The sequence below is a fragment of the Oxyura jamaicensis genome, chromosome Z (genome assembly GCF_011077185.1).
Source record: "Oxyura jamaicensis isolate SHBP4307 breed ruddy duck chromosome Z, BPBGC_Ojam_1.0, whole genome shotgun sequence".
Taxonomy (NCBI): Eukaryota; Metazoa; Chordata; class Aves; order Anseriformes; family Anatidae; genus Oxyura; species Oxyura jamaicensis.
In genome coordinates, this window is record NC_048926.1 from 22,994,706 (window position 1) to 23,017,719 (window position 23,014).

Consider the following 23,014-nt stretch of genomic DNA (forward strand, 5'->3'; position numbering starts at 1 on the left):
AGCAGAGCGGGACAATCCCTTCCCCGACCAGCTAGCAGTGCTGTGCCTGACGCACCCCAGGGTACAGAGTTGGCCCTTTTGGCTGACAGGACACGCTGCTGGCTCGTATTCAACTTGCCATCAACCAGAACCCCCAGTTCCCTTTCTACAGCCTCTCATCCCCCATTTTGTACCTATAGCAAGGATTGTCCCTTCCCAGGTGCAAAATCTGGCACTTGCTCTTTTTAAACTTCCTGCAGCTGAGGATTGCCCAAAAGTGATGCTCTATGAACTCAGGTTTATCGAACCAATATCTATGATGACAGCAATTCATTTTAAAGTATATTCATTTAAAAAAAAATTAGTTTCATACACACATAATTGATGTGTGGGAATTTATACATGCTAAAAAAAGGGCCGTCTAAATACCCCTTTTGAAGTGCATGTGCTTCTGTAATCCATTGTTGTCTGGAAAATACTAGATTTCATAAATGACTGAAGAAATAATAGCCTGAAATGGTAACTGCATGCAGAGTTTATTCTTAATTCTATCTTTATGCACTTTATTCTCAAATCTACCTTTTACCCCGTTTGCCTCATTTTTGCAGTCTGTAAATGGTGGAGATAATTTGTTGATATGCACTTGGAAATCCAGAGATAAAAGCACTATCTAGATGCTATTAGTCATCAGCTAATTTTGGAGTATATTTAAAAAACCTAAAAGCTAAAAAAAAAACTCTTCCACCTTTGATTATGTAAGTAATTTTATAAGGAGAAAAGGGACTTTATTATAGAACACACTCAATTAGCTGCTGATGTGGTTCTTACAACTGTTACTACTGTGCTAAATACAACAATCCTCTTTTTCATGTGCTTGCAGTAACAGAGACAAGGAAGGCGCAGAAATCTCACAGCTGTTTCAGTTTACCAATGTTTGTTTATTTAGATGACTGCCAAGCAGAGGTAGGGTGTTTGTCAAGGTTTCACCTCCTGGTATTGAGTATGCCGAGGTTGTCCATTAATCTCAATGTGGGCAGGATTTTAAGAGTTCTAGTTCAGGTTTCATCCATCATTGGGGGATGGAGGGAAGAAGTCACTACTAGAGAAATATTATGTTAAAAAAAAAAAATCATATAGTTTTGCTGGGTAGCGGTATAAAATTGTTCTCATGCTTTGTTGAAAAATAAGTATTGTTAAATGTGTTATTATTATTATTATTATTATTGAGATTGCAGAACTGGTCATGGGTTATGGGTTATTTCTTAGAATCAAGGGTTTGTGCTCTGTAAAATAGGTATATTATATATTATATATACCCATTATATATAAAAATGTATATATAGTAAAATATATATTTTATATCTCTGTATACATCTATCTACATAGTATGGCATACACTAAAATGAGAGCAGCTACCTGATAAATCTGAAAGGTATGGGAATGGAAAGGGGTGTGAAAACAATTTCTAGCATTTGGAAAGAACCGTAGATTTGTAGCGGTTTAGAACTAAGTCTGTGGTCTGTGAAATGCTACAAAGTTAACATTTTCTAGTTTTTCTGTATTTGAAACTCAGCTGCAGTGGAACTGACCTGTTAGTCTGAATTGCATTTGTTACGTCAAAAGTTCTACTTCGTGTGCATTTATTCCAAAGTAAAATACACTGAAATAACTGTACATGTAGGCACAATATATATTGCTGTTTTCTGATTTCATGTTAACCACACTTTGACAAGAAGCAGCTCGTGCTGTCAAAACTGAGGTTTTGGCCACATGCAGATCTTGGCAAGCATCTCTGCATTAATTTATACATTGAGTAAAATTCCTGACTGATCATAGGAGGCAGAAAAATATCCTGACCTGGAGCATGTGTCTAGGGAAAAACAAAGCAAAAACACAACAGACAGTATTATCTGCTGATAGCTTCAGTAGGAAGCCTACCATGAATAGTAGTAGGTGGAGACTGGCATTTGCAGTTCATACCTGTTTCTTAACTCACAAGAGAAGAGAGTATTTGTATTGTAAAAGATACATTTCTCTCCTGTTTTCTGTATCCCCATCTACACAAAACCTTGGAATTTTGGTCATATAGTAATACAAATTGTGTAATGTTACTGTTTATGGAAAAAAACTTCATCAGCCAAAGCAATACAAATATACTGGCTCCTTGTGTTGCTCATGAAAGAACATTCAGGAAAAAGAAAGCTTTATTTGGACTCTATCACAAATCAATACATTCCTATTTCAATCACTCTTACATGCTGAAAGATAAAAATTGAACATAAATACAAAATCTTAATAAAAGTAATAATAACAAAGAATACACAACTTACATGGTTTAATGAGGTGCTAGCCTTGGTTAGATGATGGCAGTATTTTAAACATTTGTACCATTCACTTGACCATTTCTTGAAGTCCCAATTACAGGTCAGAAGTTCTTTAAATTCAAACTGTATTACACAATGGTTGTTTTAATCTTTGGACATTTTTCCCCTGAGGACTGTTGGCTTTTTTTCTGAGTTCAGCTCGTAACTGCAGAATTATGAAAGCCTGACTGAATAACAGAACAAAGAATGTATTGTTAGCATCCTGTGAAAGTATTAATGTGAGCTGATGTATAAATAGCCTACACTGAAACACCCAGTTATTTTACAACTAAACTCAGTTGAGAAATGCCTGCTGAAAGGAATATCAGTCATATGGCCACCCTACCACTCTGTGTGTGGCTCTTCCCCAAACAATGTACCTGTCAGTCATTTTTCTTTGTTTGAGCATTATAGTAAGTCAGGTGAGTAACAACGCCATTCAAAGAACTGGTAATTCAGAAAAATATGATGAGCAGGAATAGCTGTTTTGACATAAGGACAAATACTTTGACAGATATAAACGTCTGAGATCAGCTGTTTTTACTGGCAGTGATACAAATTTAGTAAGGTTTTCCAGTACCCATGGAAGGCTTTTCAGACAAAGCTCTATGTAGACTATCTTACAGTTGTACTTGAGTTGACAGTAATAGGCTTGATGTTCTGTGTGCTCCCTGCCCAATGTAAAGTATTACTTCATATGGTTGACTGAGCAATTCCAAACATTGTTTGCTACAACATTAACTAGGCAACTGGGAACTAGGCCTTCCATGCAGAAATGCTGTTTGTAATTAATCACATCTTCGTGGAGGTCAGGCATCATTCCTTTCTGTTACAGAAGAACAGAAAAAAATGAATACATGGTTCACATTTGTTATGCTATTTGAGCTAGTAACACCCCTCTTGCTTTTTGATCATATTGTTTCAAATCCTAGACAATGTAGTTGTATTTGAGCAAAACGTTGCTGACTCTACACAACAGTTTTGACAATGACAGAATTATAGTCTGTTAGGTTCTGTCTCCTTGAAGAAGACAGATGATTATAGAAAATATTAATGAAATTGTTAAAAGATATTTTAAGGAAGAATTTATGTAAAACAATAATAAGAATGAAAGAATAAACCATTCAACCAGCTGTAATTAGCAGATCTGTGTTGACTATAGGCATGAATATTCATAGATTTCCTGAATTATTAGAGAACATTTCTGCTATTATAGAAAGGTAAGTGAAAAGCATTCTTCCAAATTTCTTACCAAGCAAGAATAGATTCCAGGATTCCAGATGTGGCCACACCACTGCTAAATAGAGGAGGAAAATCACCTTATTCAACCTGTTGGTGATGCTCTTCCTAATGAAACCCAGGGCCTTCTTTGCAACAAGGGTGCACTAGCTCAAGTAACACTTGTTAAACATGGTTCACAGGTTCTTTCTGGCAGTCAGCTTTACAGCCAGTTAGCCCCCAGCATGTCCTGGTGCCTGGGATTATTCCTGCCCAGGTGCAGGATGTGTGTCAGTCCATTTCTCCAGTTTGCTGAGGTCCCTCAGAATGGCAGTACATATTCTAGTGTATCAGCTTCTCCTCCCAGTTCTACATGTCCTGCAAACCTGCTGAGGTTACATTTCGTCCCACTGTCCAGGTCATTAATAAAGATATTCAACAGTATTGGACCCAGTACTGATCCTTGGGGTACACTACTATAGACTCATCTCCAGCTGGATTTTGTGACACTGATCACAAACAACTCTTTGAGCACTGCAGTCTGGCTGGTTTTCAATCCACCCAATTGCCCTTTTATCTGGTCTGTACTTCATTGGTTTGTTTATGAGGATGTTATGGCATGCAGTGATAAAAGCCTTGCTAAAGTTGAGATAAATGCTATCAGCTGCTCTCCCTTTGTTCACAGAGCCAGTCATTTTACTGTAGAAGGCAATCAGGCTGGTCGGGCATGATTTCCCTTTCACAAATCCATGCTGACTACTCCCAGTCACCTTCTTGCCCTTACTGTGTTTGAAAATGGCATCCAGGTGGATTTGCTCTGTTTCTTTCCCAGGGATTGAGGTGAGACTGACTGACCTGTAGGTTTCCAGATACTCCTTACTGCCCATAGAGGATTTAGGGATGATATTCACTTTTTCCCCCAGTCCTCTTCTAGCTCCCCCAATCACCCCAATCTATCAAAGATGAACAATAGCAGCCTTATAATTGGTTAACATTGGCTCATTGCTCATGGGAACATCCCATCAGGTCTCATGGACTTGTGCATGTCCAGTTTGTCCAATGTTCTCTTACCACATTCTACGTCGTGTATGTTTCTTTTTTCATGTTTGACTTTTGTCATGAGCTCCTTGTTTATCCCTGCAGGCTTCTTAACAGCTATGCTTGACTTCCTGCACAGTCCTTCAGGAAGGAACATTCCTGATCTCGGAAGTGGTGAATCAAAAAAAAAGGACAACTGTCTTGGGACCTTCTTCTCAGACCATTTTCCATGGAATTCTTCCAGGCCAGAACATAAGCAACTAAAGGTCTGCTCTCAAAAGGTCTGGGGTTGTGATCCTGTTACTTGCTTTTATCCATCCTTTCAGGATCCCAAACTCCACAATCTAGTGAACTCCACTGCAGCCAACTCTGTCCTTGATCTTCCTGTCCCTGCCCAGTTCATTGTTGTTGGTATGAGATCCAGTAAAGCATCCCCCTTTTATCAGCTTCATAATCACCTATGTTAGGAAGTTATAACACTGAGAAATCTTCTGGATTGTTTGTAACCTGCTGTGTTGTCCTTCCAGCAGATTTTGGGGTCATTAAAATCTCCCATGAGGACCAGGGCCTACTAATATGAAGCTTCTTCCAGCTGTCTGAAGAAGGCCTCATCTACTTCTTTCTCTTGACTGGGTGGTCTGTAGGAGACACCCACAGAATTGACAGTGTTGGTCTGCCCACTGACCCTAACCCAGAAACGCTCAGCTGGCTCATCTCTCCAACACAGCTCCATATATTCCTCCTGCTCTTTCACATAAAGGGCAACCTTCCCTCCCCATCTTCCCAGCTTGTCCATCACAAAGAGCCTGCATCCTTACAGGCCTTCAGGTCTGTGAACTGTTCTACCAAATCCATGTGATCCCTGTAACATATCAGCCCTGCGACTGCACGTGGATATCTAATTCATTGTCTGTTCACTGTGCTTTGTGCATTAGTGTCCAGGTACTTCAGACTGGCATCCAGTTTTGCTGATTTCCCAGGAAAGATAATGAGAGCTTTCACCATAACACTGTACTCTTGGCATCTGTACATGCTCCATTAGGATCACTTACGAGTTTCTAGTATAAAGGCAAAACAGCGTAGTTCCAGCCACAGTACACTTCCATAGCTTGGTGTTGTAAAAGTTCCTAGTTATTCATTATAATAGAACAGCACAGACTACAAAAGCCCCAGAGGGAACGTGCACTGCCTGTTATGCCTGCTCTCCTAACAGAGCACTATGGACAGCTGCCCACCATGCTTTCAAAGATGGTTGTGTTTATTCTATGGCAGGTAATTATCACAAGCTAATTACAAAATAAGCCTATATTTAGGCTGCACAGCCTTAAGTGCCCCAGGAATAGTTGAATCTGAAGCTAAATGTTACCTTATCTAAATTGCCCAAGAATTAGAACTGATCTCATTTTAGTGAAAGATTTTCTCATTTGCTTCTGCTGGCAATTAATGTTCCCCAGTAATTGTTTTTTAAACCTTGTGGAAAGACTAAGAAGCACAATAAGCTCCAGACAGGACAACCCAGGTGTCCTCAGCCTCTCCTCACAGGACAGGCCTTCCAGCCCTGTTACCAGCTCTGTTGCCCTTCTCTGGATGCTTTGAAACAACTTAACATCCTTTTTGTATTGGAAGCCATACTGCACACAGTGCTCCAGGTGGGGCTGCACCAACACTGCACATAGTGGGAGAATCGCCTCCTCTGACCAGCTGGCTGTGCTGTGTTTTGTTCAATGCACCCACGATGTGGTTTGCACTCCCGGCTGCCAGGGCACACTGCATGTTAATCCTGCTGTTGACAATCATCTCCAGATCACTTCAGAAGCTAAAAGAACGAGGGCAGGGCAAGAGGAACTTTTAGAGGAAGATAGTTCTCTATATTCAAGAAAAACTAAGTTGATTATTAAGACAAAGCTGTAAGTTGTAGCAGAGGTAAGCAAATAATCCATATTCATTGATCTGTTACGTAACTCGAAAAAACCCTTACTCTTCTGTTTTAAGAAAGGATTGTTTATTTGTCCTTGTGAACAGAAGATGGTTTATCATCTATCGTTTGCCTTCACTTTATCTGAAAACTGTTCATACCAGAAGAACTTCAGGATTGCAAAGTCTTACCCAGTTTAATTGTCAGAGCAACTTTGAAGGAGAGGTGAAGAAAGGGAATGTGCATATTTTGACTGCTCAATTGCTGATAAACCTGCTCCCTTTGAAGCATAGTTTGCATCTGTTTTTATGTATTAATAATAGAAATTATGGAGTGATAACTTCCCCCTCCCAGGAAAGGTGTAAATACATATTTTTGAGAATTAGGATAATGAGTGTAAAGCTGTTCTCCAGAACATCCAATCAACTCTGGGTAACTCTGCAATTACAAAGGGTTTTCTGAAACCCCAGTTAGAGTGCCAGGACTGGTGCTCAGTAAAAAGCCATGGTTTGGGTTGTCAGGAGACAGAGATCCACAGCTGGGAGAAGTTTAAAGACTGCTGCACTGTGGGAATGGAATGACTTTGTCTTTGAGAGCTCACCTGACTTCATTGCTCATACATGTAAGGTAAAATAAAAGAATTTATTTACTGAATCTAAGCACAAAAATCCAGTTACTAAGAAGTATAAAAACAGGTGAGAACAAATGGAAAAAGCCTCTCCATGTATTAATCCAGCACTTAGATCACAGCTGAAGTTTTCTTTTGTCCTTCAACATCCCACTGTAGAAGAAGATATTTGGGCTGTTTTTCTTCTGACTGATGAGCCAGGTCTTGGGCAAATGAGTTTGTCCTCATTTATTTTCCCAGAAGAATACTCAGACTGGGAAACCACTCTTCTTTTTGTACTCTATCCTCACAATGTAGTGATGCTCATGTACAAATCTTTCCCTCTCTTATTATCTATTCCAATAGTAAAAAAAAAAAAAAAAAAAAAAAAAGGTCAGAAAACTACTGTTCCAGCACCTTTAATAATTTACTTACTGTTAGTCAGAATATTCTTTGAATTGTATATTATATTCAAATTATACATTTAAATTTCAGTGATCTTTTTATTTATTTATTATTCATGCTTTGTAGTATTGTCTTGTAAAATAATTTACTTTATGCAATTGTTTAAATATTAACTGTATGTAAACTATTACTGACTTTCATTTGAGATCAGGCAATGGTAACTACTTTAGGACTAATAATGGTTTGGGATTGGCTGGCTCTTTGTAGTTTGGTTGATGAACATGATGACAGATAGATAGCCTAAGCATCATTTTTATGACTTAAAGAAAAAAGTCTGTTCAATTAATAAAGAGCCTCTGTGTAGAGTGTTCTTCATTGAGTACATAGAGGAGGGCAGATACAACAGATTTATACCTTTGACACCAAGGGCTTTAAAGAATTCAGACAGTTATGGGATAAACAGATTCTCTCATGGATTAATATTTGGCTGAAGACAGGAAAGACTTAGTGATCAATTTTCACTACGCTATCACCTGGATCTCACAGCAATCTCTTCAAGAAGTCTGACCTACTCACCCCATTTTCAAGGTATTATTGAGTGGGGAGGTATAATATTGAATGAATAATATATTCATTGACAACACTGAAGTATTCAAATAAAACGAAAGCCAGCTACAAAAAGTTGCAAAATGATCTCCTGGTATTAAGGAATTATAAACTGGCAGATAAAACTCCATGCTGAAAAATGTGAAGTTGTATGGGAGAAAACGGCAAACGTCACTGCACATACAGATGATAAACTAAAATAAGCTACTAGCACTTATAAGGAAGAGAAAGCTTGGAGCTGCTACCCACAGATTTCTGAAAAATATCATCTTGGTGCTCAGTGGTGGTAAATGAAAAACAAACTGAAGCTTATGAAAGAGATGGAGAAAAACAAACAGAAAACAACATGCTAACATGTAAGTGTATTGCTCCTGTGTATTGAACCCAGTGTGTATAGTTTGAACTACCCTTCCTACAAGCTCAAAGAAAACCACAATAAAACTAAAAATACACAGAGAAGAGACTAGTAACAATAATGAGGCATAATGAAAAGCTGCAAAATCAAAGTCAACTGTGTCATTAGTCTCTTCCTATATATGAGTGAGGGAAAAGTGGCAAGAGAAGGTAAACAAGCTTATTCACTGTTTCTCTCTGAAGGACAGTGAATGAAATTACACTACAGCAAGTATGAACAAGAGCAGAAACAGAATGCTTTTTTTTTTTTTTTTTTTTTTTTTTTTTTTAATGAAATATGTAATTATATTCCAGACATCTTGTGGTTTCCAAATGTAGGTATAAAATGTGATTAAAGAAATAAGTGATGAAACAACAACAACAACAAAAAGCAAGCTATTGTGGGCTATTTAAATATGATACAACCTTTGGCATCAGAACTCCTTCAGCATCACATTGTGGAAGCTGCAAAGATACACTAGGGACTGTGTAACTCTTACTCCTAAGCATCCAGTCTCTTTGAATGCTTGGGAAAACAAATCAGGGATTTTCAGGTCTTTCTTGAGAGAAGCACTTTCCCAGAAACAGGGGTAGAGAGATGCAAACAAGAGGAATGGGAAGAGTCATTAGTTCAAAGTGAAGAAACCAGAAAGATTTTGCCCACTGTTCCCTGAAAACTTCTGAAGGTCAATGTGTCAGCCATGGCTGTGCTGAAGAACTTAGGTTCTGTATAAAAGTTGTGCTCTTATTTTTCTTTGATGATAACAAATTCATTTTAGACACCTAGATTTAAAGTCAGAATCAACATGACATCTGTGACATGCTATGGATTTTTTTTTTTTCTAAGATGAACCATTTCTAAGTCTAAAATATAAAATGGTTATTGTGTAAACAAAAATATACAATCAGGCAATGGTCCACAAATCAGATCAGCAGTCTAAGCATGTGTTTTCACAAAGAAACTGGGCTGACTTCTTAGTTCCTAACATCTAAAGGGGGCAGACATTCTTGTCAATCTTTGCTCCTGATCATTTGTTCCCACTTACTTCCTTATGTTGGTTCTTGTATGCTAATAAACTGGTTCAGGTGGTTAAAAAACAACCTTTCAAAATATTTTTTTTTTTTTTTTTAGAAAGAGAAACTAACAAACAATAACAACAAAACCAACCCACAAATAGTTAGACTTTTAGACTTTTCTGCCCATTTAATGCGCCGTGCTAGCTCATCAGCAGATGAAACAAGTGCCCAATATGAATGAGAAGGTGAAAAAACAGGTCATGGAATGTGACTGCTCCTCCTGGGAAAAGCAGAGCTCAGATTCTGGCTTTTCATAAAACCACATCCTGTTTCAGCTACCACCTATGGATACATCTCTTTTCCACAGCAAACTGCTTTTCATAGGAAGATTTGAAGAGTGGCTTGGTGCCAAGGTTTTTATCTAAGTTCTACTGATAATCAGGAATATTCTTGGGGCTAGGGCTCCTGTTTCCAGCCCCTTGTCAGAACATTAGCAATTCAGATTAAAGGTTAGAGAACTTGTTCTGTTATATGAGAACCTGCATTCAATTCCCTCATATCAGCCTTGGAGCTGAATAACAACACCCCCTGGTAAACTACACACTGTATCTTCAATTTTACAGTAAGCACTAAAGCATCAGTTTTGCAGGAAAACAGAGTGCAAGGCTGATGTGCGCTTGTGTCCTGGCTTTGGCTTGGATAGAGTTAATTGTCTTCATAGAGACTCATAGGATGCTGTGTTTCTGATTTGTGATGAAACAATGTTGTTAATGCTCAAATGTTTCATTTGTTGCAGAGCAGTGACTACACAGAGCCAAGGACTTTTCAGCTCCTTGTGCTGCCCTGCAAGCCAGGAGAATGGGTGTGCACCAGGAGCTGAGATGGAACAGAACCGGGACCGCTGGCCTGAAATGGCCAAAGGGATGTCCCATACTGTTTGGCATCATGCTCAGCAATAAAAGCCGGGGTAAAGAAGGAGGAAGGGGGAACATTCAGAGTGAGGTTATTTATCTTCCCAAGAAACCATTACGTGCGATGAGCCCTGCTGTGCTGGAATGGCTGGACACCAGCCTGCTGATGGGAAGCAGTGAATGGATTGTTTCACTGTGCTTGCATGTGTGTCTTTTGCTTTACCTAGTAAACTGTCTTTATCTCAACCCATGAGTTCTTTCACTTTTCCCTTTTGACCCTATCCCCCATCCCACCAGTAGGAGTCTAAGTGACTGTGTGGTGCTTAGCCGCCTACCAGGATTAAACCTCACAATTCTTTCTGGTGCCCAGTGTGGGGCTTGAAGGATTTGAGATGATGACAAATTTCATTGGAGTGTGCTAGACTGAGTTTATAGATGCTGTATAGCTGTTTAGCTGCTAACTGGCAGGTTCCTTTACTTACCATGGGGCTTGCTTTCCTTACTGTATAAGGAAGTATACTGTTAGAGTCTAGTGCTTGTTAGAGGCTGCTTTTGCTTTTGCTGCTTGCTGTACTTTTTATCATCTTCCTCTGCTGTGCCTGGGGACATTTTGATAACAGCGATGGCCACGAGCCTGGACTGGCAGATGGCCATGGCATCACTGCTGTCCTCCTGCTGCTGTACTGGACAGGCTGGGACTTTAGACTGAACTCGAGTCAGGGGGACTGTGACCCATGGAGAAGTCCACGTGGGAGAATATACATCCCAAAATGCCTGTGGCTACAAGTAAGTCCACTGCAGAGCAGGTACACCTCAACGCATCTGTGTCCATGGACCAGCCCATGCTGCAGCAGGTACACCTTGCAGTGTCCATGTCTGTGGACAAGGCCATGCCAGACTACATCAAAGCATCTGTGGCTGCGGATGAGGCCACGACAGGGTAGGTAGGCCTTGTAAGGGGCTGGGGATGATGAACCAGCCCAAGCTGAAGCAGGGCTGAGGGAGGGAGTTGTAACCTTAAACCCTATGTCCTGGTCTGTGAGGACAAGGGGTAGAGATCGTAATGGATATGCCTTTCAACTGTTGTAACCCCAGATTTGAGTTGCACATTACAGGAAGTTCTATAGCAGGGACCTCTCGCTGCTAGCCAGGCCAGGGGCAAGGGGAGGGGATCATTGCAATGCTTTGCTGCTGTGGGGAAAAGTGGGAGGGACAGTGGGTGGAGCAAGGGGTCACAAGTATCCGGGGTGGTTGCGTGTACGGGTATAAGAGGCTATGTTACCCAGCAATGAATTGGCACTTGAGCTAGACACGTAGTGTCCGTCTCTGGTGTCCCTGCTTGGGGAGCAGACGTCTAGGCAGCCGATAGATGTTGTCTCTTGGGCTGGGGTAGCGCGGAGAGAGGCAACAGCTGCAGCATTTATTAGTAAGACTAATTGTTCCTGGGGCACCCAGTCCACTGAGCTGGAAGACAGGGAGCATAATGAAGCCCCTATAATCCAAGGGGAAATGGTTAGTACACCACTTGAACATACACAAATCTAGGGGCTCAGATGGGATACACCTGTGGGTACCGAAGGAGCTGGCAGAAGTGCTCATCAAGACACTTTCAGCAATTTACCAGCAGCCCTGGCTAACTGGGGAGATCCCAGTTGACTGGAGGTTAGCAAACGTGATGCCCATCTACAGGAAGGACAGGAAGGATCCAGGGAATCACAGGACTGTCAGTCGGACCTTGGTGCAGGGGAAGGTCACGGAGCAGATCCTCTCGAGTGCCATCACACGAAAAGTACAGGACAGCCAGGTATCAGACCCAGTCAGTGCAGGTTTATGGAAGTCAAGTCCTGGTCAACTGACCTGATCTCCTTCTGTGATAAGGTAATCCACTTAGTGGATGAGGGAAATGCTGTGGGCACTGTTTGCTTGAACTTTAGGAAATCATTTGATTCTGTTTCCCACAGTCATCTCCTGCAGAAACTGGCTGCCCATAGGCTGGACAGACGTGCTATTTACTGGGTAAAACTGGCTGGCTGGACAGGCCCAAAGGGTCGCTGTGAATGGAGTTAAATCCAGCTGGTGGACAGTCACAAGTGGCATTCCCCAGGGCTCAGTACTGGGGACGGTCCTTAACATTTTATCAATGATTTTGGTGAGCAGGATCGAGTGCACCCTCACTAAGTTTGCACATGACACCGAGTTGGGCAGGAGTGTTGATCTGCTTGAGGTTAGGAAGACCCTGCAGGGGGACCTGGACAGGCTAGGGGGCTCATCCAGTTGCTTGGCATTCAACAATTAAACACCAGGTGCTGCACTTGGGGCCTAACAACCCCGTTCAGTAATGTAGGTTTGGGGAAGATGGTTTAGCGGTGGACTTAGTAGCGTTAGGTGATGGTCGGACTAGATGATCTTAAGGGTCTTTTTCAAACTCAGTGATTCTAACCTGTCTTTATCAGAACTCACAAGTTCTCAGACTTTTGTCTTTCTGATTTTCTTCCCCATCCCACTGGGGGAAGAATGAGCAAGCAGCTGTGTGGTGACTTCGTGCCTATCGGGGTTAAACCTCAACAAATTAACCAGCTGTGGATTAGATACATACCTGGGAGAAGAAAACAAAACAAAACTCATTTCTAGGCCTCACTCGAGTCATTAACATGAAATGTTTGTACACTGATTCTTCTTCTACCTGATTCTTCATTTCTACCTACGTGAGTTAACTTCTTTACACTATAGCTTTGTTTTTTATTAACAGGAGAGAGTGACTAGTATGTATTTTTAAACTTTGAAAAGTTTGGTTAAAACAGATTCATTGTTTGCTTCTGGCATTTTGATGGCAGCTTGTGTGAACGAACCAAGGTTTCTGGCTGTTTTTTTTTTTCTTGCTATTCTTCTGAAATCTAATTATTTTTCATATTTTTTCAAGCTAATTTTGTCTTGTGGTAGGGACTGACAAACACCAAATGTAAATGGTATTTTGCTTCCGTTCTGTTTTTTATTTATTTATTTATTTTAAATATTATTATTATTTATTTTTTGGGTCAGAGGAACAGTAGATCAGAGTTTTGTATTTATTATTAAAAGATTTACCTGAAGGAGGGTATCCCAGTTAGTTCTGACGTTACAGAATTATTCTCTCAGTGAGTTTTAGAGCTTGTTTTTCTTGTACCTTCCACCGAGACAGGCAGGACAAAGGCATGAACGTTCAGAGCAGTAATAGTTTCCACACGTCTGCTCACCAACTGAATGGTTACTGGTCAGAACACAGGAAAATTTTATGTAATATTTCTATAGATTAAATAATCCTAAGAAACCTGAATTTTGCCTAAAACGTAACAAAGGACCTTGAGTTCTCCAGCTAAACTTCTCTAAGCTTAGAAGCTCTAAGAATGCTTGAAAATATGGGTTTAACTTGAAACTTGTAGTTTTACAACAGGGATTCCACTTAGAAAAGGAACATGACTGCAGCAAGTATTATTTTCAAATAAATGCTACCTGAAATACATACATTTTTAAGGAATTCCAAGCAATTGTCCAAGACTTACTTTATTTAAAATTCTGTAACATATTCTTCCTAAAGTACTGGTTTGCCTTCAACAGAATTATACAAGTAAAGACATGAAGCACTAACCAGACTTACAGACGCGGAGATTCCTGCTGACCTACATGCTCACGGAAGTATCACAAATCTGCAGTATTTTTTTCGGCAGAGATGGCTTCCAGAGTGCTTCAGCCCTTTCTCAGTTTAGGTTTGGGTTTCGGAAGGCCCGAGAGGCTAAAATATTCACGTCTAAAGCCTTAGCTTTGTAGTGCCAAGACACGCAATTATCACCTAGGAAAGACTGCACTTAGATCCTAAAATACTGAGCACCCAGGCCCATTTTCTCCAGTCAATTTAATGTTTAAAGACAACTTAAAACGTAATTACAAGCAAAATCGATGCCATTGGGACCGATTCCCGGTCGAGTTGTAACAAAAATGTTAGCAACCGATCCCACCACAGCCCGTCCTGCCCAAAGGCAGCGAGGCCACACGTTGTCACGGGTGTCTGTGTTCCCCAGGGTAATTTAACCGTCTCTCCCTGAAAATCCGCGGTAGCAGCCGACCTCTCGGCCACAGGCAGCGCGCTTCGGCGGGAACTCCTTTCCATTTTCCTCCCATCTTCTGTCCCCGCCCCCCGCGGCACCCGCCGGGGCGGCGCTGCCGTTAGCGCCCAACGGCCGCCCCCGCCACTAACGGCCGGCCCCGGCAGCCATTGCCAACGGGCTCCCGGCGGCGGGAAGGCACCGCCTCCCGGGAGGAGCAGTCGAGTCCGGGAGCTAGAGCGGCCGCACGCCGGGACGCTCCGCCCGCTGCTCGCTGCGTTGTGCAGGCCCGCCCCCGGGTCCGGCGTGTGGCGGTGTGCGGTGCGGTGCGGTGCGGGCTGCGCCATGATGAACAGCGGCGGCATCGGGGTGCCGCTCGGCTTCCCCCTGGGCCCCACGTCCGTCATCCAGGTCACCAACCTCTCCTCGGCGGTAACGAGCGAGCAGATGCGGACCCTCTTCGGCTTCCTGGGAGATATCGAGGAGCTGCGCCTCTACCCCCCGGAGTAAGCGGCGGGGACCCGGGGGACTGTGTGTCTGTGTGTGTATGTGTATGTGTGTGTGGGGCGGGGGGGCGCCCCCCCCCCCCCCCCGCGCCATCTTGAGTGCGGGCACTGGAGAGTGCCGCAGCGGGCGCGGGGTCACGTGGTGCCGGCCCTTTGTACGGCTGTGGAGGCGAGCTTCGCCCGCACTTAAGATGGCGGCACCGGCCCCCCGGCGGGGCAGCGGCGGAGCTTCGTGGCTTCTTCTCGCCGCCCCGCGCCTCAGGGGCCGCGGGGAGCATGTCCCGGGTGCCCGCCTCTCGTCCCCCGTTGTTGAAAATCCCCTCCTGTGCCCGCCTCGCGGATCCCGGCTGGCGTGGCCGGCGCCTTGTTGTCTGAGGGGCCGCTCGAACGTGCGGCGGGGCTGCTCGTAGAGGGGCGGCAGCTGCCTTGTTCTCCAGAGGCCCTCCGCAGGGCGCCCGCGGCCAGTAGAAGTTAACAGCGGGCACGAAAACTGCCTCCAGATCGCGGCTGCCGTCGCTTGGCAGCTGCCTGCGACCGATCTCAGTGCTATTTTGCTGACCCCAGTGTTTCACCCAAGCAGATCGCGGCCAACAGCGCAGGGGAGGAAAAGCAATAATCCTACTAACACGTATAATAATTTTATTAACGCATCTGTGATACTAGTGTGTGAATGACAGACGTGCCGTTTTGAACAATATATCCTTTCTTTTCTGCCTAAAAAAATAAAATAGGGGTAGCAGAAAGGGGGGGGGGGTCATTTCGCATCCAGATATTTTGATCTTTATGTTAAGTAAAGGTTCAGAGAGATAAAAGGTCTTTTAAAACTTAATAGCAAAGAATTTGGTGTTTGTCCATCTTTATCTGTTACTAGATACTTGCCTAGGTTTGAACAAGGACCATTTGGAAATACTAAATATGATTTAATATTTATATAGAGTATATGTAATCACACCAATTCCTGCAAAGATGAGATTTAAACAACTCTAGACACTGCAGATTCCTGGTGATTTTCATAGAATTTTTGGGTTCTTAGTTTGGACTGTTTCTACAGTTGCTTCTTAATACACGTTTCTCGTGACTAAACATATTTTTTGTTATAGCTGTTGCTTTTATTTTTTACCAAGAGGTATAGAAGATTTTAAGGCAAATACATATTTTCTTGTTCTTTGCAATTAAGCTTTGTGTCTATGTATAACATTTTGCTTGTGTGTATATATATATATGTACATGAGCAACATTTTATATATAATTTTTATATACATATATATACACATGTGAAATATACATATATAAATGAAATGCTAAAATACTGTAGTAGGGTTTTGCTTGGAAATGTCAGGGTTATGATGCTTTAAGCACCAGTTCTAAATAATTAATTCTGTTTTCCCAAGATAGGTTACAGGATTGTGATTACTTATTTTACTGTTCATTTTATTTACAGTTTTTAAGCATAACTTTTAGAAATACACATTTCCTTGTCAAATACTTCAGAACATTTGACCTGACTTTAATATCATAATGCTAGAAAACAATTAAGGGTGTCTGTTTCTTCATGTGAAATGGAAAAGATGTGCTGCTTATTGACTATCTAAAAGTATCATTTAATAATATTATGATAAATTCAGAAAACAATGTTTCATTATCAAATGTACGGAAAGCAAAGGATTCCCAACCAAAAACATGCCATAATTTTAACAAACTGCAGAAATATATTTTGTTAATGCTTTTTCCTTTAAGGCCTAGATTTATAAAAATCAATTCTTTCTGTTCATTAAGGGAGGTTTGCATTTTACATTATAGTTGACATCAGACAAAAAATCATGCCATACTCATCATAACTTTAAAACATTCCTGTAAGAAACCTAAACTTTTGATGTATTTTGGAGCATGATTTTTGTGACCTTCATGAAACAGTGGGAATCTAACTTTTCACTCAGGTTTTCATCTGAAAAATATGATTTAGAAAGTTGAATTTAGTGAAGTACAGGTCTCATGGATATTGGCTACTCAATGACAAATATTAAAATGCAGTTTTTGGTTTATTTTACAGTGAGGAGTAAAAGTATAGGGGCATGGAAGCTTTCAGTAATTCCAGAATATTTAGGTAATGTAAATAGCATAAATAGAGACTAAAGAGTAGTAAAAGCTTTGATGATAAATGGTTAAGCAAAAGCTCTCACTGAGACTGGGACTTCATTTACCAGCCCTTGTACAGAAACAGGTAGTTATAAAACAGTTCTTGTTTAAAGATAACAATATATGATGTGATACTAAAAGAGTAATATCCTTTTTTATAGACAAAGCAGCAGTGAAAGAAAGTTACATATTGCATTGCATAGAACTGTAACCTGTTTTTTTTCTAATTCTGTATTGCAGATACTCAGTGTACGTACAAAACATTTTTTTCTCGTCTACCGAGCATGAGTTTGCAGAACAGAGATGAACATTTCTCTTCATACAGACCGTTTCTGTATTCATCACAGAATGGTCTGGGTTGGAAGATCACCCTGTTCTGACCCCCTGCCATGGGCAGGGACACCTCCCACCAGAGCAGGTTGCCCAAAGCCCCATCCAGCCTGGCCTCAAGCACTTCCAGGGATGGGGTATCCACAGCTTCTCTGGGCAGCCTGTGCCAGTGCCTCACCGCCCTGTGGGTGAAGAATTTCTTCCTTTTATCTGATCTAACTCTCCCCTCTTGTAGTTTAAAGCCATTCCCCCTTGCCCTGTCGCTGTACTCCGTACGCTGTAACCAAGAGTCCCTCTGCAGCTTTCCTGCAGTCCCCCTTCAGGTACTTGGAAGGCTGCTGTAAGGTCTCCCCTGAGCCTTCTCTTCTCCAGGCTGAATAACCCCAACTCCTTCAGCCTGTCTTCACAGGAGAAGTGCTCCAGACCTCTGGTCATTCTTGTGGTCCTCCTCTGGACCCACTACAACAGCTCCATGTCCTTCTTGTGCTGGAGGCCCCAGAGCTGAGCGCAGGGCTCCAGGTAGTGTCTCATGAGAGCAGAGCAGAGGGACAGAACCACCTCCCTCACCCTGCTGGCCGTGCTGCTTTTGATGCAGCCCAGCACATGGCTGCCTTTGTGGGCTGCAAGCACACATTGTTGGCTCATGATGAGCTCTCAGATGCTCAGGTCTTTCTCCTCAGGGCTGTTCTCAATCCATTCTCTGCCCAGCCAATATGGGGATTTAGGATTTCCCTAATCCAGGTGCTGGGCCTTGCACTTGGCCCTGTTGAACCCCATGAGGTTCACACAGACCCACCTCTCAGGCCTGCCCAGGTCCCTCTGGATGGCATTCCTTCCCTCCAGCATGTTGACCACACCACACAGCTTGGTGTCATCGGCAAACTTGATGAGGGTGCACTTGATCCCACTGTCCATTTCATCAACAAAGATGTTAAACTGCATTGGTCCCAATACTGACCCTTGAGGAACACCAGTTGTCACTGATCTTCACCTGGACATTGAGTCATTGACTGCAACTCTTTGAGTACCACCATCCACCTTTCAGGTTCCATGGAAGATCTTGAGCCATCTCTCATTTAAGGAAAAAAAAAGGCATTTGACTTAAGAGATTTACTGCAATTTTTTAAATCCCATCGCCTTTACTGGGCATGTTTATTTATAATGGATATGAAATACATATGATTGTCATAGTTAAGAGAATATAAAAGGGAATGTATTTGCTTTATAAAGTGTATGTATGTCATACATGCTATACACATGCACACACTTCAGAAAGCATATATACTGCCTTTTTTCTAATAACATATTATGGTCTTTCTGAGTTAAAATATAAATCATTCTTCACCTCTTCGATGTCAGTCATGTTTATCTTAATCTGCTGAAATCTAAAATAGAAAATCTGATTGTATAAAATATTCACATTTTTTCATTAACAAAGCTGCTTTTTATAACAAATATAATAATAGTTTCATTCTGGTATTTGATCAAGGACATATAGCACATTGAAGCATGGCTCTTGACAATGAATTTTTTAGATATTTTCCCCTTTAAAGTTGCAGCATTACATGTTAGTTTTGACATTTTTTTTCCCCTAATCCTCTGATACTTTGCTGTCAGAAGAAGTGTGTAGAAGTGTGTAGAAGTGGTGAATTTGTCTAGGTGATCACTTCCACTCTACAGGAAATTCCTTATATAGCCCTGTTCCGCTGTAATTCACTGAGCACCACGCTACTGCTGCGTTGAATGAAAAAGGAGAAGGTACATAACTTTGTAGGGAGCAAGGATGGTATATCTGGTACCTATACATTTTGCGTTTCAATGACTGTAGCGCAAAGTATAAGGCTATGCTATGTAAGGCTATGCTATGTTTTTTTTTTGACCTGTTATTATTAGAAGTATTTATTTTTACCATTTTTCTGCATTTCTCCAGTCACAATTGGCGTCCCTTGCTTCTCTAGGGTGCAACAGAGAATTTCTTAAGAAACTAAAAGGAAATCTCCATCGCCGAATACAATCATTTACAGATTACATTAAATAGCATCTTAGTGTTAGAGTAGTTGATTTAAAGTTCTTGTAACCATACAGATCATGGAGGGGAAGAGGGAGAAACCACCTTGCCTTTTTTAAGCATTGAATAAAATTGAAGTTCTTTAAGATGACTCCTTAGTATTTGCAGTGAGCTTCCTGATCCCAGTGACTTTTCCCAGTCAGTATCTTAAGATTGTTTTTTAAAATAATGGGTTCTGTTTGGGTCTGTTAGTTTGTATCCCAAAAGAGGACTTCCCTAGGATTGTAGAGTTAAATCATGCTACCCTGTTTAGTACTTTGTCACTTCATGTTTCATTTCCATTGATATAAGCCCTTCAGTTCTCCAGTCACTGCTGATCAGCCCTTTAAGAATGAAGGGTTTTGTATCTGTCGTGTATCTGAAAGGCCGGTACTCAGTGGGGAAGTTTCTATCCTGTATTTCAGAGGATTTCACTCTTTATTCAGGTAGCAGTAGATGTTTCTTGATTATTACTCTTATTTTCCAAAGAGGCATATGTGAACTATGAGTAGTCTAGCTTTGCATTTAGTGTTGAGGGCGCTTGCGACTCTTGGCACTGAGGAAGGTGTTTCCATACGGTCATCATCCTAATTTTAGCTACTGGTCAATGAAGCTTCCTTGGCAGTAAAAGCAGTATTTATTTATTTATTTATTTACTTATTACTGAAAAGCCATTAACATGAATCATCTTTCAGTGGGTTGTTACTGTTAGTCCTTTTTTGTGTTTACCTATCTGCTTGCAAGTAGCTTACAAATTTTACATGGTTATAGAACTACATGCTGTTCTGGTCTCTGGAAGGCTTTCCACTGAAACTTTAGTCTAAAAAGAAAGGTGGATCTCGAATAACATCAGTAAACTAATATAAGCTACGTGGAAGTGGGAAAATATGTATTTTTTTACCCACTTATTTCATTCTTCATTTGTTTTTTTGATTATCAGATCTTAGAGAGACTAGCATAGTTTAGCATAGTCTGCTGTACTTGTTTAATGTTCTTAGTCACTGGTGCCAAGAAACGTTGACTTAATGAAATTCTTAACAATTTAAGACTTGTCTCTTAAAGACAAGCTGGTAGATTTCAGTCCCTAAACCCGCCTTTTATTCCACTTCTCCGATGTGCCTGGTGACAGGACAAGGGGGAATGGGCTAAAGTTGTGCCAGGGGAGGTTTAGGTTGGATATCAGGAAGAACTTCTTTACTGAACGGGTTGTTAGTCACTGGAATAGGCTGCCCAGGGAAGTGGTTGAGTCACCATCCCTGGAGGTCTTTAAAAGACGTTTAGATGTAGAGTTTAGGGATATGGTTTAGTGGAAGACTAGTTAGCGTTAGGTCAGAGGTTGGACTAGGTGATCTTGGAGGTTTCTTCCAACCTAGACTATTCTGTGATTCATTCCCAAACCTTTTGGGAATCTCTTTGTCCCTCCCCTTTCTCATAAACAAAGCTATAGCCTTGACAAGAAGGAAATACAGTGACCCTTTGAGATTTATTTTTTTTTTTAACCAGCTTTTTATAAAAATGCACGGAAATGAAAGAAAGCAATGATTATAAAATCCTTTCTGGAAACACACTTTTTTTTTTTTTTTTTTTTTTTTTCTTTTTAATCTACTGGTATGGATATTATTTTCCCTTCTGCTTTTATCTTGAGGAAAATAGGACGTGTGAATTGCAGGTTACTGATTTTTACCAAATGAGATCTGTTTTCTTCCTGAAGCTAAGACTTAATTGTAAAGAAAAGTTGCAGTGCGTTTGAAAATGGTGTGGAAAATTAGATGGTGAAGAAGACAGAAAGAGTGGAAAATGGTATAATGACAACCTGTGTAAGATAATTAGTTCATGTAGTAAGAGTTGTTTGTTACTACCTCAGGAACTCTGTGGATTTGCCACCTCTGTATAGGAGTATTTTCAGTAGAAGTCCTCTATCAGCTTTGGTGGTACTTTGTCACAGGAGTCTGAGGAGAAGCTACCGAGGTTTTGAATTACCTGTGCATGGTCCTGATATGGCTACAGGTCTGAATTCCTGTGTTGGGAATGGAGAACTGCTATCGTTTTAACAGCTGCACATCAATTTATCATTTGCAGAACTTTCGGTACTTTAGTGGGTTTTCTCAAGTGGGAATACACAGAGGCCATGGAGGACATAGGAGGGAGGCATCCTCCAAGTGCATGTGTGTGAAAAGTCGCTGAGAAATCACACTCGTGTTAAGTGAGGCCAGTGTGCAAACATACAGGAGAGTGAGAAGGAATGCCATGTTCCCTGCTTTGTAGAGTACTGCCTGAAACTTTAGTCTGTTTGCTGCACGGTGGTGGTTTTTGTTGTTGTTGTGTTTTTTAAACATCCTAAAGTTATTTATGTTTAAAGTTACAAAATGTGCTGTTCAGTGAAGTATTACTTTGGTAATTTGATATCTTTCTTTTGGCTGTTTAAATAGACTTCATTTAGAACAGGAAGTGTGGCTTATCTTTCATAGCTCTAAACAAGACAGAGTTTCAGTTAGCAGCACAGGTACAGTTGAAATCTGATGCTATTTTGCAGGGTGTGACAGGTTTTTTTTTGCCTTGGCTATTTAGTCTAGTATACAGACTGCTCCTACAGCTTAGGATTGTATTTCTATGTCCTAGCAGATCAGTTATGTCTGAGGTTCTTAGTTCCAGTCATGCTTTTATGTTACACTCATCACCCAGTTGAAGTCTGTTTCAGAAGCTTTCAAAATTCCATTTGTAGTGCTAAGCCTTCAAATGTGGCTAGAAGATGATTTTCAAGCAGTTAAGTAGTTTTGAAAGTCTTTATTGATAAATAATTGGATTTTTGCAGACTGAGTTGTTTGAGATCAGGAAGACAGACACAACTGTCTGCATGAGGCATTGAAAGCCCTGCTATAAACACTGTTTGCTTCTGGGTGACCTGGAGTGTCTCTTTCTTAGACTTCCCTGTGTCCTGCAGTGAAATAAAACCTTTGAGATGAAGCATTCAGAGCCTTATTTGAACATGATCTGTGCACAATTACTCCAGAATATCTTATTTCAATAGGTTATTTATTTGTTATTTCCTCCTCCACCACCACCAACTTGTGAAAATCTGGAACCTTAGATAGATGTTCTGCAGCCTCTTATTTGATCCTTTTTTTTACGGTAGTTTACTGAAAGGGCCATTCATATATAATGATTTAGTTTGCTTGTTAATCTATTGGGAAATGGATGTTGCTGTCTCACTAGAAAGGAAAATTGAGTGGCAGAAATGTTCAAATATCATTCAAATCTTTTTCATGTTTGAGTTTTCTTGCATTTTCAGAGCAATTGTCCAATATACAATTGTACAATATATAATATTGTAACCCTAAATGAAAGGTATAGGACTTGATTTTTACATCATTGCTTTGTAAGGCTGTAAAGAATACTATGAATCTGCCTCAGTTCTGCCTCCAAAAATATTGGCAGAACAAAAGCAATTAAAACAGAGTAAGACT

The 23,014-nt window shown here is 41.0% G+C and overlaps 1 protein-coding gene and 1 long non-coding RNA gene across 3 annotated transcripts in view; both read left to right on the plus strand.

Moving 5' to 3' along the window:
• Positions 1-7,040: 7,040 nt before the first annotated feature.
• Positions 7,041-10,366, plus strand: LOC118155765. Its single transcript, XR_004746000.1, has 3 exons — positions 7,041-7,140; positions 7,382-7,448; positions 10,338-10,366. It is a non-coding gene; the product is annotated as an uncharacterized LOC118155765 (long non-coding RNA).
• A 4,459-nt stretch (positions 10,367-14,825) lies between these two features.
• The window catches only part of SREK1 (splicing regulatory glutamic acid and lysine rich protein 1), a 41,948-nt gene continuing 33,759 nt past the window's right edge, over positions 14,826-23,014 (plus strand). For both annotated transcript variants that reach the window (XM_035309107.1, XM_035309106.1), the window contains exon 1: positions 14,826-15,037. In XM_035309107.1, the coding sequence (XP_035164998.1) occupies positions 14,877-15,037 (161 nt within the window). In that variant the 5' untranslated portion in view covers positions 14,826-14,876. The remainder of the gene's footprint in view (positions 15,038-23,014) is intronic.